This window comes from Cottoperca gobio, chromosome 22, assembly GCF_900634415.1.
Source record: "Cottoperca gobio chromosome 22, fCotGob3.1, whole genome shotgun sequence".
In the NCBI taxonomy this organism is placed as follows: domain Eukaryota; kingdom Metazoa; phylum Chordata; class Actinopteri; order Perciformes; family Bovichtidae; genus Cottoperca; species Cottoperca gobio.
Genome location: NC_041376.1, coordinates 2,798,429 through 2,813,428, shown reverse-complemented (window position 1 = coordinate 2,813,428; position 15,000 = coordinate 2,798,429). Strand labels below are relative to the sequence as shown.

At 48.9% G+C, this 15,000-nt stretch overlaps 1 protein-coding gene across 1 annotated transcript in view; it reads left to right on the top strand.

Moving 5' to 3' along the window:
- The window catches only part of nin (ninein (GSK3B interacting protein)), a 25,658-nt gene extending 10,891 nt beyond the window's left edge, over positions 1-14,767 (top strand). The window contains exons 5-27 of the mRNA XM_029460440.1: positions 188-233; positions 310-485; positions 613-759; positions 852-1,019; positions 1,300-1,436; positions 1,513-1,653; positions 2,450-2,624; positions 2,724-2,834; positions 2,936-3,025; positions 3,110-3,245; positions 3,332-3,453; positions 3,807-4,876; positions 7,453-7,551; positions 7,631-7,700; positions 8,135-8,302; positions 8,376-8,492; positions 9,337-9,450; positions 9,873-10,019; positions 10,198-10,377; positions 10,448-10,582; positions 10,673-10,774; positions 13,845-13,937; positions 14,744-14,767. Coding sequence (XP_029316300.1) covers positions 188-233; positions 310-485; positions 613-759; positions 852-1,019; positions 1,300-1,436; positions 1,513-1,653; positions 2,450-2,624; positions 2,724-2,834; positions 2,936-3,025; positions 3,110-3,245; positions 3,332-3,453; positions 3,807-4,876; positions 7,453-7,551; positions 7,631-7,700; positions 8,135-8,302; positions 8,376-8,492; positions 9,337-9,450; positions 9,873-10,019; positions 10,198-10,377; positions 10,448-10,582; positions 10,673-10,774; positions 13,845-13,937; positions 14,744-14,746 — 3,747 coding nt within the window. The 3' untranslated portion in view covers positions 14,747-14,767. The remainder of the gene's footprint in view (positions 1-187; positions 234-309; positions 486-612; positions 760-851; positions 1,020-1,299; positions 1,437-1,512; positions 1,654-2,449; positions 2,625-2,723; positions 2,835-2,935; positions 3,026-3,109; positions 3,246-3,331; positions 3,454-3,806; positions 4,877-7,452; positions 7,552-7,630; positions 7,701-8,134; positions 8,303-8,375; positions 8,493-9,336; positions 9,451-9,872; positions 10,020-10,197; positions 10,378-10,447; positions 10,583-10,672; positions 10,775-13,844; positions 13,938-14,743) is intronic.
- The last annotated feature ends 233 nt before the right edge of the window (positions 14,768-15,000 follow it).

Below are 15,000 nucleotides of genomic sequence, written 5' to 3'. Positions count from 1 at the left end.
AGTGGATCATTTCAAACATTATTGTTTATTTATTTGATGGAAGCCACGTGTGTGATGGCCTCATGTGAAGTGTTTCAGTCACAAACAGCTGATTGTCACATGAGGCCATCAGCCTGCAGGATGTTTGTAATGATTCCTTATAAAACACGTGTGCAGGTTGTTTGAATCTTCTGCTTGTTCTTCGCAGCGCTGGAACGCTCATGAAACGAGCGAGGAGGAGTTCGAGGCAGAAGGTGCGTCCACGTGTCAGTACGGAACATTCCCTCTCTGGATGTTTGTCGGTGACTCACGGTCTCGTCTCGTTCGCAGGCCAGTCGCACCTCTGGAACCCCGACGAGCCATGCACGCCGCGGGGGTCCGGCGTCCCTCTGACCCGCTGTTCAGAGGAGAAGCTGCGTGCCGCCTGTGACGAGCTGCAGATCTCACGGGACGGATGTGCCGCTCACACCGACCTGCTCGCTCTCTGTGAACGCCTCGGCCTGGAGGTGAGTCAACTCTTCTTCTCCTCCATGACCCTGATACACACACAGCCCTCACTTTTATATCTCAGTTCATCTTAAACTCTTTTATTCTCCCCACGTCTCTTTTTAAACTTCACTCATGTATTTTCAGACCTCTGTGGATTTGCTTCAGAGTCTCTCCGGCGACGGAGCTATGAACGTTCAGGAGTTTGTCTCCAGAGTTGTGAATCATAACCAACCTCCAACACCGTCGGCCTCCACGCCGTACAGGCAGCTGAAGCGACATCACTCCACGCAGGTGTGTGTCTGTAATAGTCATTGAGCGCTGGCTCTCAGGTCACATCTGGAGATGAACTCTTGCAGTAATAACGGTCTCTTGTCTCCGTGCAGCCCTTCGATGGGGGGGGCCGGAGGATAACTACGCCCGCTGCTCTGACCGGCACTATCGGCATGCGTCTCTTCTCCACCCTCGACGACGGTTCCGGATTCACTCCAGTGGAATCCATCCTGGACGCCTGGATGGAAGAGGGGATAGAAAACAGCATGGAGATCCTGCAGGTAGGGTGACGGGGGCCGTTATTGTTCGTCATTACACAAGATCAGACTTTGTATTTAATAATCTCATCTTAACTTACAACAACATGATGAGTACATGTCAATATCTGCAAACTAAACCCTGTTTCCCCTTTCAGCAGTAAATCATAACTGACTATGTGATCAGGCGATTATAAGATCTGCATGTTCATGTTTTTATTTTCTGACTTTTCTTAAGAAATAAAGAATTTTCAAAGATATTGGCAAAAAGGACAAATGTATAATTCTTTTATTTTATTTGCAGGCTTTGAATTTGGGCCTGGAGGGGAAGCTGAGCCTCAGCGACCTGACCGCGGCGCTTGAGAACGAGCTTCTCGTGACGAAGAACGGGATTCACCAAGCGGCTCTGGCGAGCTTCAAAGCTGAGATCAGATTTCTTCTGTGAGTTTAATGCTAATAGTCTTTGTTATATTTAATAACTACATGTTCGTCTGACATAATGTGTAATCGTCTGCAGCGAGCGTGTGGACAGAGAGCTCGGGGAGAAAGAGAAAATCCGCTCTGACCTGGAAAAAGCAGAGAAACTAAAAGCTCAGCTCGCCACCGAAGTGGACGAGCGTCACTCGGCCATCGAGCACACGAACAACCTCAACCTCAGGTACGCCGCTCCTCCTCCTCCTCCTCCACACGGAGTGATGTTGTTATAAGGATCACAGCCGTCACCTTATCTCTTTATATGTCCGATCACAAAGACCGCAGCTGGTCAGTCAATATACGAGGGAACAATATGACGTCAGGATTATTGTGATTAATGAATAATTCATCATTAAAATGTGTTTAAAACGGCTCCTAAAGCACTTTAACTTGAATCTAGTAAAGAAACAAACCTTACACAGAACACGTCTTCAAAGCGTCTCAAATAAGGTAATTATTATGATTCATGAATAACGATGCATTTGTTCTTGTTTACATGATAACTGTGTTTTCCACTTTTCTACCACAAAAGGTCCAGGGTGCTTAGTATTGCACAGGATCTAGTCTATAGTGTTAGGTGGGGAAAGAAAATGACCCCAAAGCATGTTGGCCTTGGATCAAGTTTCTTTTGGCGGCCATTTTGTTTTTTGCCAATTTCGGCACCAAAACGTCCAAATTTATTTTGGCAAACAAAATATTCGGTTTCAGCAAATCCTTCAGAAGAAGTGGTTTGCCAACTTTTCCTCAAATGCTTCCAACATTCAGATTTCCTGAAAATGGTCCTCGTCTAATAAAACAGAGGATTCTCACCATGACATAACTCCAGCACACTTATTGTGATTATTATGGTCTGAGATCGTATCCCATCTCTAATACAGATTTAGTACATTAGCTTAATAAATAAAATATTTCTGATTTATTTCCCCCGCCGTCCTAACATTTGGTGCAGTCTTGTCTTTAATGTGTGTTTTCTGTTGCAGGACGCTGCAGCAGGAGCACCGGGAGAAGCTGTCGGCGCTGCGCTCGGAGCTGATGAAGGAGATGGACCAGCTGCAGCAGCAGGCTGGCCTGCAGCGCGAGCAGCTGGAGGCCGAGGTGGAGAAGGTCCGGCAGGATGAAGCTTTCCTCAGAGATCACCTCTCCATCTCTCTGAAGGTGCAACACGCTTTAATGTCTTTATTGAAGCACGCACCGATGAACCCTGGCGCGGCTGGACTTGAGTAAAACGATGGTTCATATCTTTGATTTCTTTAGGAGAACAGACGCCTTGAGATGGAGCTGCTGGACGGCACCGAACAACTAGAGGAGACACAAAGCCACAATACTAAACTCCAGACGAGCCTGGACCTCATGATGAAGGAAAAGGTGCACAGACATGTTTCTCTGTTCCGTTCTTCCCGCTCTTTCTGTTTGTGTCTTTGTGTTAATTGATGGTTTCTATTAACCAGTAAACATACTTTCTTTAGTTTGGAGACTTGGACCCTGGCAGTGCAGACTTCCTCCTCCAAGAGGAACGTATCAAAGAGCTACGCAGCAGCTACGGAGCTCACTACAGGGTAACCTCCATGTTCTCCTTGTGTTGGACCTGCTGGCAGCAGTGTTGTCTGCACACTTGACGTTATTTCCGTGTCGTTTGTCAGGAGCTGCAGGATCGAATCGACGAGCTGCAGTCAGAGCTGCAGGAGTTTCACAGTGTTGGGCGAGTTCATCCATCCTGCCACAAACCTCTCTCTGAAGAGCTGGAGAGTAAAAGCCCCGGCATGGAGTCTGACCTGGGTGAGGAATACTTCCCCACACACACACACACACACACACACAGTCCCTGCAGAGCTGATGACTGCACAACTTCTATCTTTTTGCAGGTATCGGGTCGGAGGACGTTCAGCCCTTCAGCATGAGCCTCGAGGCCGAGATGATGTTGGAGCAGCTGAAGGAGCAACACCTTCAGGAAATGGAGGATTTGCAAAACCAGCTGGAAAGCAAAGTTAGTGCAGAAGAGAGAGGAGGAGACGTGTCGCACACACACACACACACTGACTCATGCACACACACACTGACGCACAGTGAGAAGATTACAATGGAATCTTCTCAGGTGGGAAGAAGCTGAGGTATAAAGATGAGACGAGGAACTTGCAGACGGTTAGTTAGTAAACAAGTGGTCGTGGATTCTGTTACCTTCAGACATGCTAGCTGCTTCCCCCTGTTCCAGTTGTTATGCTAAGCTAACCAGCTGCTGGCTGTATCGTTTACATTTCTAACTCTCAGCTCAAAAATTGTGTTTTTTGGTAAAAGTCAAACTATTCTTTTAATTCTTCCACACTGTTTGTGCCACCACAGGTCAATGACTTTGATAAGATGGTGGGAAAGCAGAGGGCGACACACGAGGAGCAGAAGGCGGCTTCAGCTCTGCAGTACCAGCAGGAGGTCCAGGCTTTGAGGGAGGAGATGACCAGCATTCAGAAACATGAACAGGAGCTCCAGAATCAGCTCGAGCAGGCGGAGCTGGAGCGGACTTGTCTGGAGCAGAAGCAGGCCGAGGAGAGGGAAGAGCTGGAGAATCTGCAGGAGGAGGAGGTGGGAGCTCTCAGACAACAGCTGCTGGAGGCCCACACCTACACTGCAGACCTGCAGGAGCAGCTGGACACAGATGAAAGTCTCGTGGACGAGCTGAGGAAACAACACGCCGTGGAGATTCAGAAACTGCAAGAAGAGCATGTAGAGCTTTCTGAAGCCAGACTGGACGAGGAGAGCAAGAAGCTGCAGGAGGTAAAGGCTGCGTTGGAGAAGAGACTGTTGGATGATGGTGAAAGGGAGAAGGAGCTCCTGCAACAAAGCCACGAACTGAAGGCCAGACTAGAGCAGGAGAAAGTACGGTTTGAGGGAGAACGTGAGGAGATTGTGCAGAGGCTGACGCAGCAGTGGCAGAACGAGAGGGCTCTGATGGATGAGCAGAACAATGAGTCCCTGCAGGTGGTGCTGGAGGAAGAGATGTTGAGACTTGTCAGGGAGCAGGAAGAGAAGGAGGGCGAGCTCAGGGAGCAGTGGGAGAGGGAACGAGCCCGGCTTCAGGAGCAGCACGAGGAGGCTCTGCTCCATAGAGTGCTGCAGGTACAGGAGAAGTTTGAGCAGAGGGAGAAGAGGCTGAAGGAGGACTGGGAGAAGGAGAGACTGCAGCTCGAGGAGGATTACGAAGGGATGCTGCAGGAGAGGCTGGATGAACAGCGGAAGAAGCTGGAGACTGAGAGGGAGGAGGAGAAGAGACTCGAAGGCCTCATGGCAGAGGAGAGGGTTCGTCTGGAGGAGAGCCACCGAGAGGCCGTGAAGGAGCTGACCGTCAGACACACTGGAGAGAGGGACGCTCTCAGCTGCATGTTGGACAAACTACGAGAGGACATCGCTCAGGAGAGGTGAGACGCTTTCTTATTGTGTTTATATCACTAACTGTCTTTGTCCTGCATCCTTTTTAAAGGACCTAACGTGCTAAAGATGGAGGGATGCAGCTGGGCTGATGTGAGATGAAGATAAAATATTACAAATGGCATTAAAAAGAAATCTAACTTTCCTTAAGCTGAAGGAATATTAGTTATTTATTCCTTCTGTGCGTTAACCAACAAACATTTAGCCGGCGCACGTTTGATGCAGCACAACAGCGATGTTGATGACTCGGTGCATCTGTTAAAGTTGTTTTCATCTGTTGTGCTCTTGCTGTAACGATCCTTAAATAACCGCGTGCAGGAAGGACATCGAGATCAGCTTCAGCCAAAGAATCAAGAAAGTGGAAAGTCGTTTCTCAGGTGATCAAGAATCTGTTGCGGAGCGGTTTCAGGCGGATGTTCTGAGACTTGAGCAGCACTACCAGAGTGAGCTGAAGGCTCTTTCCGAAAGGCACGAGGAGCAGGAGCTCCGCCACGAGGCTCAGATACAGGAAGCCCTGCGGAACGCTGAGGAGCAGAGAAGACTGATGCAGGAGACCGTGGAGCGAGACAAAGAGAGTCTGGATCAAGAGCGGACGAAGGAACGACATGAGCTCCAACGTCTTCAGAAAGAGGAAGTTGAAGAACTTGTGGAGAAAAACCGGAGAGTGCAAAAGGAGCTGGACTTCTTCATCGGTGTGGCTCAGACTAAAGAGATCGCGCTGAGCAAGCAGCTGAACGACCTCCACAACCGGCTCCAAGGAAGCCTGCAAACAAAAGACGAGCGTCTCGCTCGGTCTGAGCAGAGAGCGCTGGAGTCTGAGCTCCTGCTGAATCAAACTGTGGAGGACTTCAAACAGGAGAGAGAAGAACTTCTGAGCAGCCAGTCAGAAAATGAGGCGAAATACAACGAGCTGGAGAAGCTGCTCAAACAGGCAGCAGACGACTTTGAGCTGGAGAGGCAGGAGCTGCAGGAACAAGCGTCCAGTCTCAAGGAAAAGTTAGAAGATAATCGAGAGACTGATGCAGAAAGAGATGCGCTTCAAATCAGTACTAAACAGCTGGAGATTAAACTCACCCAGGAGGAAGAATCAAACGGAAAGAACATTTTAATGGAGGAAGAATGTACTTCCTGTTTGTCTCTCTCTCACACTGAGTCCTCCAATCAGGAAGTTTGTTTGTCATTTCTGGTTGAACAACATGCTGATGTAGAGACTTTATCGGCCTCTGATGAAGCGGAGGAAGGTCGTGAAGATGGAGAAAACATGCCTGGAGTTAATGACATCGTTGCTGTTCCAGAAGTTTACCAAACGGGAGATTCATGGCCTGAGAAGGTTGACTGCTGTTCTGCAGAAACTGGACAGGAAGAGCCTGAGTTTCCATCCTGCGAAGGCCCAGAGTCTCCGCTTCACGATGGAAACTATTCAAATGTTGAATCTAAAAATGAGGCCGTTTCCCACGAGGACTCTGGAGGTGAAGATTGTGAGAGAAAAGAAGCTCCTGAATCATTCGAGGAGGACGACAAACCTCAAGATGTACAAACTGTGGTCAGTGAAAGCTGTTCTCACGAGGAGGAGCCATGTCAGGAGACTGTGGTGGATCCCTCAGAGCGGTCTCTGGAGGACGCTGAGGGTCGGTCAACACAGAACTCTCCCGACCAACAGGAAGTGATTACCATGCAAATAGAGGATGATGAGGGTGCTGATGGTGAGGAGGACGGCGAGTATTCCCTCCTTGAACTCCCAGCCTTGTATAACACTGCCACAGAGGAGAACGTCCTCCTGCATGAGAAGGTGTATCTGCTTCAACAGAAGACAGAAATACTGGAGAACCTTCTGGCTCATAACACTGAAAAGATGAAAACTGGCCGTCAGATATTAGAGGAAAACTACAGCCTCAAAGTGAAAGTGCTGCTTCTAATGGAGCACGTCAAAGAGCTGGAGACGAAGGCCCGGACGCTGACGGATCTTCACATTAGATTTGAAGACTGCATGTGTGAAAACGCCAAACTGAAGGAGCAGAACGGTGACCTTGAAAAGAGAGTTTGGAGCCTTGAAAGCGGGACGAATGTTTTCCAGGATCAGCAGGTTGCACTGCTGGATGAGAACGATCAATTCTCAGAGTTCTCAGGTGTTGTATCGGCCGACGCTGGACTCCCGCAGGATGGCGTCCTGGATGAAGTAGCGGCGGGGACGGATCTGCAGGACAGCTGCGAGGACTTTGAGCAGCACAACACCGAACTTCGCAGAGCCATCACGGAGCTGCAGGACAAGTCGCAGACATTAAATGAGACGACGCAGGCTCATAGGTAACATGGAGAGAAAACCCTAGGAACCCGTCCCTCCGTGTCTCCTGTGGCTCCTTGTGTCCCGTCCCTGTGGTGCGCTCCTTTTTGTTCTGAAGCTCAACGTAGAGTTTGTCCCGCTGTGGCTCCTAAATCCTGCAGATCTTAAACATGTGTGCTGCTTTGATCCCCGCAGGTCACAAAGTGACTCGTCGTCCACCGAGTGATAGATGTTTGTATTTGTTTCAGCTCGTTTGAGTTTTTCATGGCGTTCTGTCGTCCGTAGATCCGAGGCCGGTCGCCTCGCTGAAGAAAACGTCGTCCTCCGGCAAAAGATCGCTGCGCTGAAGGAGGAGGACTTGAGAGAAGTCCAGGAGGAGTTGATGTAAGAAACATTTCATTTAATACTTAACTTTGTTTGTTGTTTGTGACGTAAACTGAAATGTTCTTCTGTTTGGTTTTAGACAAACACTGGAGCACTTAAAGAAAGGGAGGCTTGCGTCTCAGAAGGCAACAGAGAGCTTCAAGAAACAGGTCCGAGTCCGAGTCCGAAGCTGAAGCACAAAGAAGCTTTGAGCTGAAGCTGAAAACAGACTTTTAACACTTAACACAAAATTACTTCACGATTAATCGATCAACATAGTTTATGCTTCTTCTTCTGTGATCAGAATTTATTGAGTAAAAGTTGAATGTTTAGACCAAAATAACTTAAATAGTATTTTCTTATATATTATTGAATGTTTATAGTTTTCAGGTCGTGGTGCACTCGTGTATTATAAATTATATATTTATTTAATTGATCTGTTTTTTTATTGTTTTTTCAGTTGAATTGCATTTAAAGTTCAAGATAATCCTGTTAAATACAAAGTTTATTTAAAGTTCAATAAATGCTGGATGTGTTCAGTGATCATGATGAATAATAATAATTCAGAAGCAGTTATTAATAAGTTAATTTATCTGCCCTGCAGATCTCAGAGCTGCGTTGTCAGAGCCAGCAGCTCGAGGATGAGAACGAGATGCTGTCAGAGAAAAGCACACAAAATGTTTGTGATATGAAGAATCTGCAGACGCAGCTGGCAGAGCTGATGCAGGACAACGAGCGGCGGGAGGCGTGCACGGCCGAAGAGAAAAACAAGGTAAACGGAGTTTGAAGACGGCGGCTTGTCGTGGTGTCGTAGCTGGCAGTTAATGGTGGCTGTTTTGTGTTAGCTGGCAGTGTGTGTGTCTGCTCTGGAGGCTGAGCTGACCAGAGCGCTGGAGGACGCTGCACAGCTGCAGCAGAGGAACTCCCAGCAGGCACTGCAGCTCTCTGGCCTCAGAGACAAGGTGAGCGTCCGACCGTCATGTGACCGACACAAAGGGAGGGGTGAAGCGTCGACACGAGCTGTAAATAATAACTTCTGTGTTCTTCAACATGGGCTCAGTTTTCTACAGTCGCTCCTTCTACTCGCTGGTGTGTGTGTGTGTGTGTGTGTGTGTGTGTGTCTGTCTCTGTCTCTGTCTCTGTCTCTGTGTGCAGGTGCGTCTCCTTACAAACGCCGATGTGTGTTCAGAACTTTTATGATTATGTGCGATGGTCTGTTATCATTTAAGTATAAAATAATTGGGTTAAAAATAATTTAATATGCTGCAAATAGCTTTTTATTTAATTTCTAATGAATTTAAGGAACCATGTCGCGGATTTGAAGAATCCAGAGCCGCCGTGCAGCTGCTCAGCGTCTGAAAGGTTCACGTCAGTCCGTCCACTGACGGCTCAGATTGGGATTATAAGTAACGTTTTTCTTCACTTGATCCGCTCTGTAAGTCTCGTTCTGAAATCTCACGAGAGTTCACGTGTTGCAGGAAGTTGAGGTGGAAACGAGAGGAGCTGCTGTTTGTTGTTCTGGAGAACAAAGTGTTGATTTCACCTGTTGGGGCTGAATGTTCTGACGACATGTGGACGTGACGTTTCATTTCTCTAGCTTCATAATGTAACTTCTAACATCTGAGCTGTCAGTGGACGAACATGGACTCTCAATGCTGGACTAAATGAACTACCATTAGTCACTAAAGTAGGATCCAGGTTGAATAAGTCCAGAACGTTCCCTGTTGAACTGTATTCTGCTGAGACCCTGTGTTGTAGCTTTAGCAGATAAAGGATTAACTGCTGTTGTCCTCTTCTGGCTCTCAGGCGGTCAGAGTCGAGTCCATGGAGAGTCGGCTCAGCGACCTGGTGGAGGAGCGAGTGAGCGCGGACCAAGAGACTCGGGGCCTCTGCAGCCAGCTGGCTAAAGCTCAAGACAAGGTAAGAAGCTGCTGGAAACATCTGCACCCATCAGGTGTTCAGTGTTGGTGCATCTGATCTGTAACCAGCACCGGCCGGGAACAAGTATTCAACGAGTCCGTCTTTCTGCAACATGTTCCATGTCGATGGTGCAGAATACACAAATACTCTTTTTCCTATTTAGTTGAGTATTAGTTGAGTGTTGTCTGGCACTTTTCTGCAAGATGAAGACACAAAGGTAGTGTGGGAGCAGAGTGCCTTTTTATATGTAAAGGTGTTTTATGGAGGCTGAGGCCAAGACACATCCTGAACACAACAAAAAGAAAAGAGAATCTCTGCAGATACAGACGCCTCCCACTCCTCGTGGGTCAGAAGTGAGGGATTCTCTTTATATCAGTCTGTACATTGTGTCACTCAGGGATCCTCTCCTTCCTCTGCTGCAGGTGAAGACGGTGGATGAAACTCTTCAGGCTGTGAACCATCAAAGTGCTCGTCTGAAGTCAGAGCTCCGTGTCCTGCAGCAGGAGAGGGATTCCCTCAAACATGAAGTCACCGTGTTGCACAAACAGCTGCAAAATGTCAATGATAAAGTAAGATTTAAAGATACTGAAGAAGATTTCTCTTTATTTGCTCACATTAGTAGTGAAAGTTTTTCTTCTGTCTCTTCCTACACTTTCATCTTTACTGGCGTCAGAAACTCTTGTTGTTGGAGGAAGCTCACATTTGTACACTTTCTTTAAGTAAACATGACCTCTGACCTCCTCACAGAACCATGTTTTGGAGATGGCCTTGCACTCGAGCGGTCTCCAGAGTCACAGCAAGAAGCTGTTCAGGGAGGAGATGTCCCGGCTGCTGGACCAGGAGCAGCAGCTGCTGCGGCAGGACAACGACCGGCTGCAGGGGGAAGTACGCAGCGTGAAAGGAGATCTGCTGCAGTCCAAAGAGAAGGTGAGCTACAGCCAACTAATCTTATCTAGTACTGCGTGTTTCACTGTCACTAACTCTGCTCTGTGTGCAGGTGCGTCAGCTGGACGCCTCCCTGCTGTCTCTGAAGCAGCAGAAGCAGCAGAGTCCGTCCTGCCTGCTGAAGGCTCTGGAGCAGGAGAACCTCTCTCTGAAGCAGCAGCTGGAGACGCACAAGGAGCTCAGCAAGGTAAACGAGCCACACACTTCACCACAAAACCTTTTATTTAGTTTTCTAAACATGCACATGAGGCTCACGTTGTTCTCACGTGTGTCTCAGGGCTGTGAAGCAGGACAAGGACATGCAGAGCTGGAGGGACTTCTGCAGGAGAACGAGGCGCTCCGGACACAAATGACTCGACTGTCGACGCAGCTGCTGGAGGTGCAAACTTCTTTCTTTTCAGTGCCGAAGTACTTTTGTTTTTATTTAGTTTGAAGCTTTGCTTTGCAGTTGGTAAGATGGAGAGAATGCATGAAATGATATATGAATAGAAGTGGAATACAGAGTTTTGCGGAGGCCAGCAGGTTGTTTAACTTCTGGAACTACTTTCTGTGTCGACCATGAAGTCAAACATCCATCCATCCACCGTCTACCGCTTATCCGGGGTCGGGTCGCGGGGGCAGCAGCTCTAGTAAGGAAGCCCAAACTTCCCTTCTCCGGGCCACATCCTCCAGCTCCGACTGGGAGATCCTGAGGCATAATCTCTCCACCGAGTCCTGGGTCTTCCCCGGGGTCTCCTCTCAGCTGGACGCCCAGGTGGCATCCTTACTGGATGCCCGAACCACCTCAACTGGCTCCTTACAACGCAAAGGAGCAGCGGCTCTACTCCGAGTCTCTCACGGATGGCTGAGCTTCTCACCCTCTCTCTAAGGGAGACGCCAGCCACCCGTCTGAGAAAACCCATTTCGGCCGCTTGTACCCGTGATCTCGTTCTTTCGGTCATGACCCAGCCTTCATGACCATAGGTGAGGGTAGGAACGAAGATCGACCGGTAGATTGAGAGCTTTGCCTTCTGGCTCAGCTCTCTTCTTGTCACAACGGTGCGGTAAAGTGACTGCAGTATCGCCCCCGCTGCTCCGGCCAATCTCTCGCTCCATCGTCCGCATTGTTCCTCTTCAATCAGAGGTTAGACTATCGGCCGAACCCTCCTTTCCAGCACCTTGGAGTAGACTTTACCAGGGAGGCTGAGAAGTGTGATACCCCTGTAGTTGGCACACACTCTCTGGTCCCCCTTTTTTGAATAGGGGAACCACCACCCCGATCTGCCACCCCCTAGGCACTGTCCCAGACTTCCACGCAATGTTGACGAGGCGTGTCAACCAAGACAGCCCCTCAACACCCAAAGCCTTCAGCATTTCTGGACGGATCTCATCAACCCCTGTGGCTTTGCCACTGTGGAGTTGTTTGACTATCTCAGTGACTTCCATCAGGGAAATGACAATGATCCCCCATCAGCTTCCAGCTCTGCCTCTACCATAGAGGGCGTGTTAGTCGGATTCAGGAGTTCCTCAAAGTGCTCGTTCCACCGCCCGATAACCTTCTCCGTCAAAGTCAGCAGGGTCCCACCCTTGCAGTACACAGCTTGAATGGTTCCCTGCTTCCCCCTCCTGAGGTGCCGGATGGTTTTCCAGAAGCACCTTGGTGCCGACCGAAAGTCCTTCTCCATAGCTTCCCCGAACTTCTCCCACACCCGCTGCTTTGCCTCTGCCACGGCTGCCGCCCTTCTGGTCCTTCGGTACCCTGCAACTGTTTCCGGAGTCCTCCCAGATAAGATGACCCGGAAGGACTCCTTCAGTCGGAAGGCTTCCCTGACCACCGGGGTCCACCACGGTGTTCAAGGGTTATAACCCCTTGAGTCACCTAAAACCCTGAGACCACAGCTCCTCACCGCAGCTTCAGCAATAGAGGTTTTGAACATCGCCCACTCAGGTTCAATGCCCCCAACCTCCACAGGGATGTCTGAAAAGCTCCGCCGGAGGTGTGAGTTGAAGATCTCCAGGAAAGGGGCTTCCTCCAGACGTTCCAAGTTCACCCGCACTACCCGTTTGGGCTTACCAGGTCTGTCCAGAGTCTTCCCCCACCCCTTGATCCAACTCACCACCAGATGGTGATCAGTTGACAGCTCCGCCCCTCTCTTCACCCGAGTGTCCAAAATATGCGGCCTCAGATCAGATGATACGATTGATTTATCATTGACCTTTGGCCTAGGGTGCTCTGGTACCACGTGCACTTATGAGCATCCTTATGTTCGAACATGGTGTTTGTTATGGCCATTCCATGACTAGCACAGAAGTCCACCAACAAACAACCGTTCGGGTTTAGATCAGGGAGGCCCTTCCTCCCAATCACGCCTCTCCAGGTGTCCCCATCGTTTCCCACGTGTGTTGAAGTCTCCCAGCAAGACTACGGAGTCCCCTACTGGAGCCCCCTGCAGGACTCCATTCAGGGTCTCCAAGAAGGCCGAATACTCCGAACTGAGGTTTGGGGAATAGGCACAAACAACAGTCAGAGTTTTCCCCCCCATAGCCCGAAGGCGTAGGGAGGCGACCCTCTCGTCCACCGGGGTGAACTCCAACGTAACGGCGCTCAGCCGGGGACTTGTGAGTATCCCCACCCCACCCCTGGCCCTCACACCTTGGGCAACTCCGGAGAAGAATAGAGTCCAACCCCTATCCAGGAGTATGGTTCCAGAGCCAAGAAGTGTGCGTAGAGGTAAGCCGGAACTAGTGCGGGAGGTGGAGCGCCACCAGATCCAACTGGTGGCGCTCCACCTCCAGCACTAGTTCCGGCTTCTTCCCCCACAGAGAGGTGACGTTCCACATCCCCAGAGCCAGCCTCTGCTGCCCGGGTCTGGTCCGTCGAGGTCCCAGACCATCACTGCCACACGTGTGACAGCGCACCCGACCCCAGCAGTTTTTCCCATGAGTGGTGGGCCCACAGGATGGATGGATGGGAGGCACCACGTAGCTTCTTCGGACTGTGCCCGACCGGGCTCCGTGGCAAACCCGGCCACCAGGCGCTCACTGTCGGGCCCTCCCTCTGGGCCTGGCTCCAGACGGGGCCCCGGGCTTCCTCCGGGAAGGGTCTCTCCTTTCCCTTTTTTTTCATGAAGTCGTTTTTGAACCATTCTTAGTCTGGCCCCTCCAATTTGCCTTGGGAGACCCTACCAGGAGCACTAGGCTCCAGACAACACAGCTCTCAGGTTCATAGGGACACACAAACCTCTCCACGATAAGGTGATGGTTCCCAGAGAGGATGAAGTCAAACACAACGAGACAAAGTGTGAGTGGAAGGAAACTAAACAAGTTTCTGTTTGGTTCCTGTTGCTTTTAACTTTTTATTTCAGTTAACAAAATGTTTTCATGAACTGTAATGAACCTGCGATGACCTTTTTACAGTTTATATCTGAAGAGTTCCTACTTTTCTTTTCTGACGTCTTCTCATTCTTTAGTCGTTTCAGGCTCAGCTGGTCGGTCTCCTGCCTCCCTCCCCTCATAGGATGCCGCGGGGGCCGCAGCGCGGGGACGATCCGGACAACGTGCAGGTACAGACCTGAACCCTCAGACACAAACACTACATGACATAATCACTGACAGCAGTTTGTCTTAAACGTATTATAATTAAATGTTATTATAATAATAATAATAATATTATTATTATTATTATTATAATTATATAAACAATATACTGCAGATTAATCAATAATTATAATAATTATATTATTATTATAATTGTCGATTAATCTGCAGTATATTGTTTTGGTGTATAAAATGAAAACATTTCTGCAGGAAGAATTACTTTAACGATTAACATGGTTCCCACATGTCCTACAAATCCTTCATCAAGGCCTTGAAAGTTTTTGAAAATAGACACGGGTGCTTGAAAGTGCTTGAATTTCTAAATATTGGGCAATAATAGAAATAAAAGCTCTTTTGATAGATTTCCTGTGATCTTCAGTAACGTCTGAAAGTTCTCAGTGTTACGGTAATTATTTGTCTAACTGTTTTTAGGTCCTTGAATTTGAGGGAATTGAGCCTGGAAAGTCCTTGAATCTGATTTAAGAAAGTGTGGGAACCCTGGATTAATCGATTATGAAAAAAAAATCTATTCATTTTATAGCTGCAGCTTCATTTCTCACCTGAGCTAAGAGTCATTTCTTTTATCTGCTCCCTGTGAGCGCTGGGTTTGTGGTTCACCTTGTTGTGGTGCGTGTCTCACATCCACCTGTCTGTCCTCCTCGTGTGTGTGTGTGTGTGTGTGTGTGTGTGTGTGTGCAGTGTTTACTTTTTGGGTTTGATGTTTGCTCTGTACTTCTGAGCTTTTCTGTATTTACTTCCCCTCGGGCTGTAGTAGCTGCGGTGGTGAGATCCTCTGGGTGTGTCTGCTGCTTCTTCCATTTGTCTGACGTAGTTCATCCGGCTTCATCGTGCAGCTGATGGTGTATTTAAAGAGCATCTGGTTTTATCTGCAGCAGGACACTGACAGTTATCAGTCTCAGTCTCTGTCTGTCTCTCTCGCTCTCTCTGTCTCTCTTCTCTCTGTCTCTCTGTCTCTCTGTCTCTCTCTCTCCGTCTCTCTCTCTGTCGCTCTCTCTCTCTCTCTCTGTC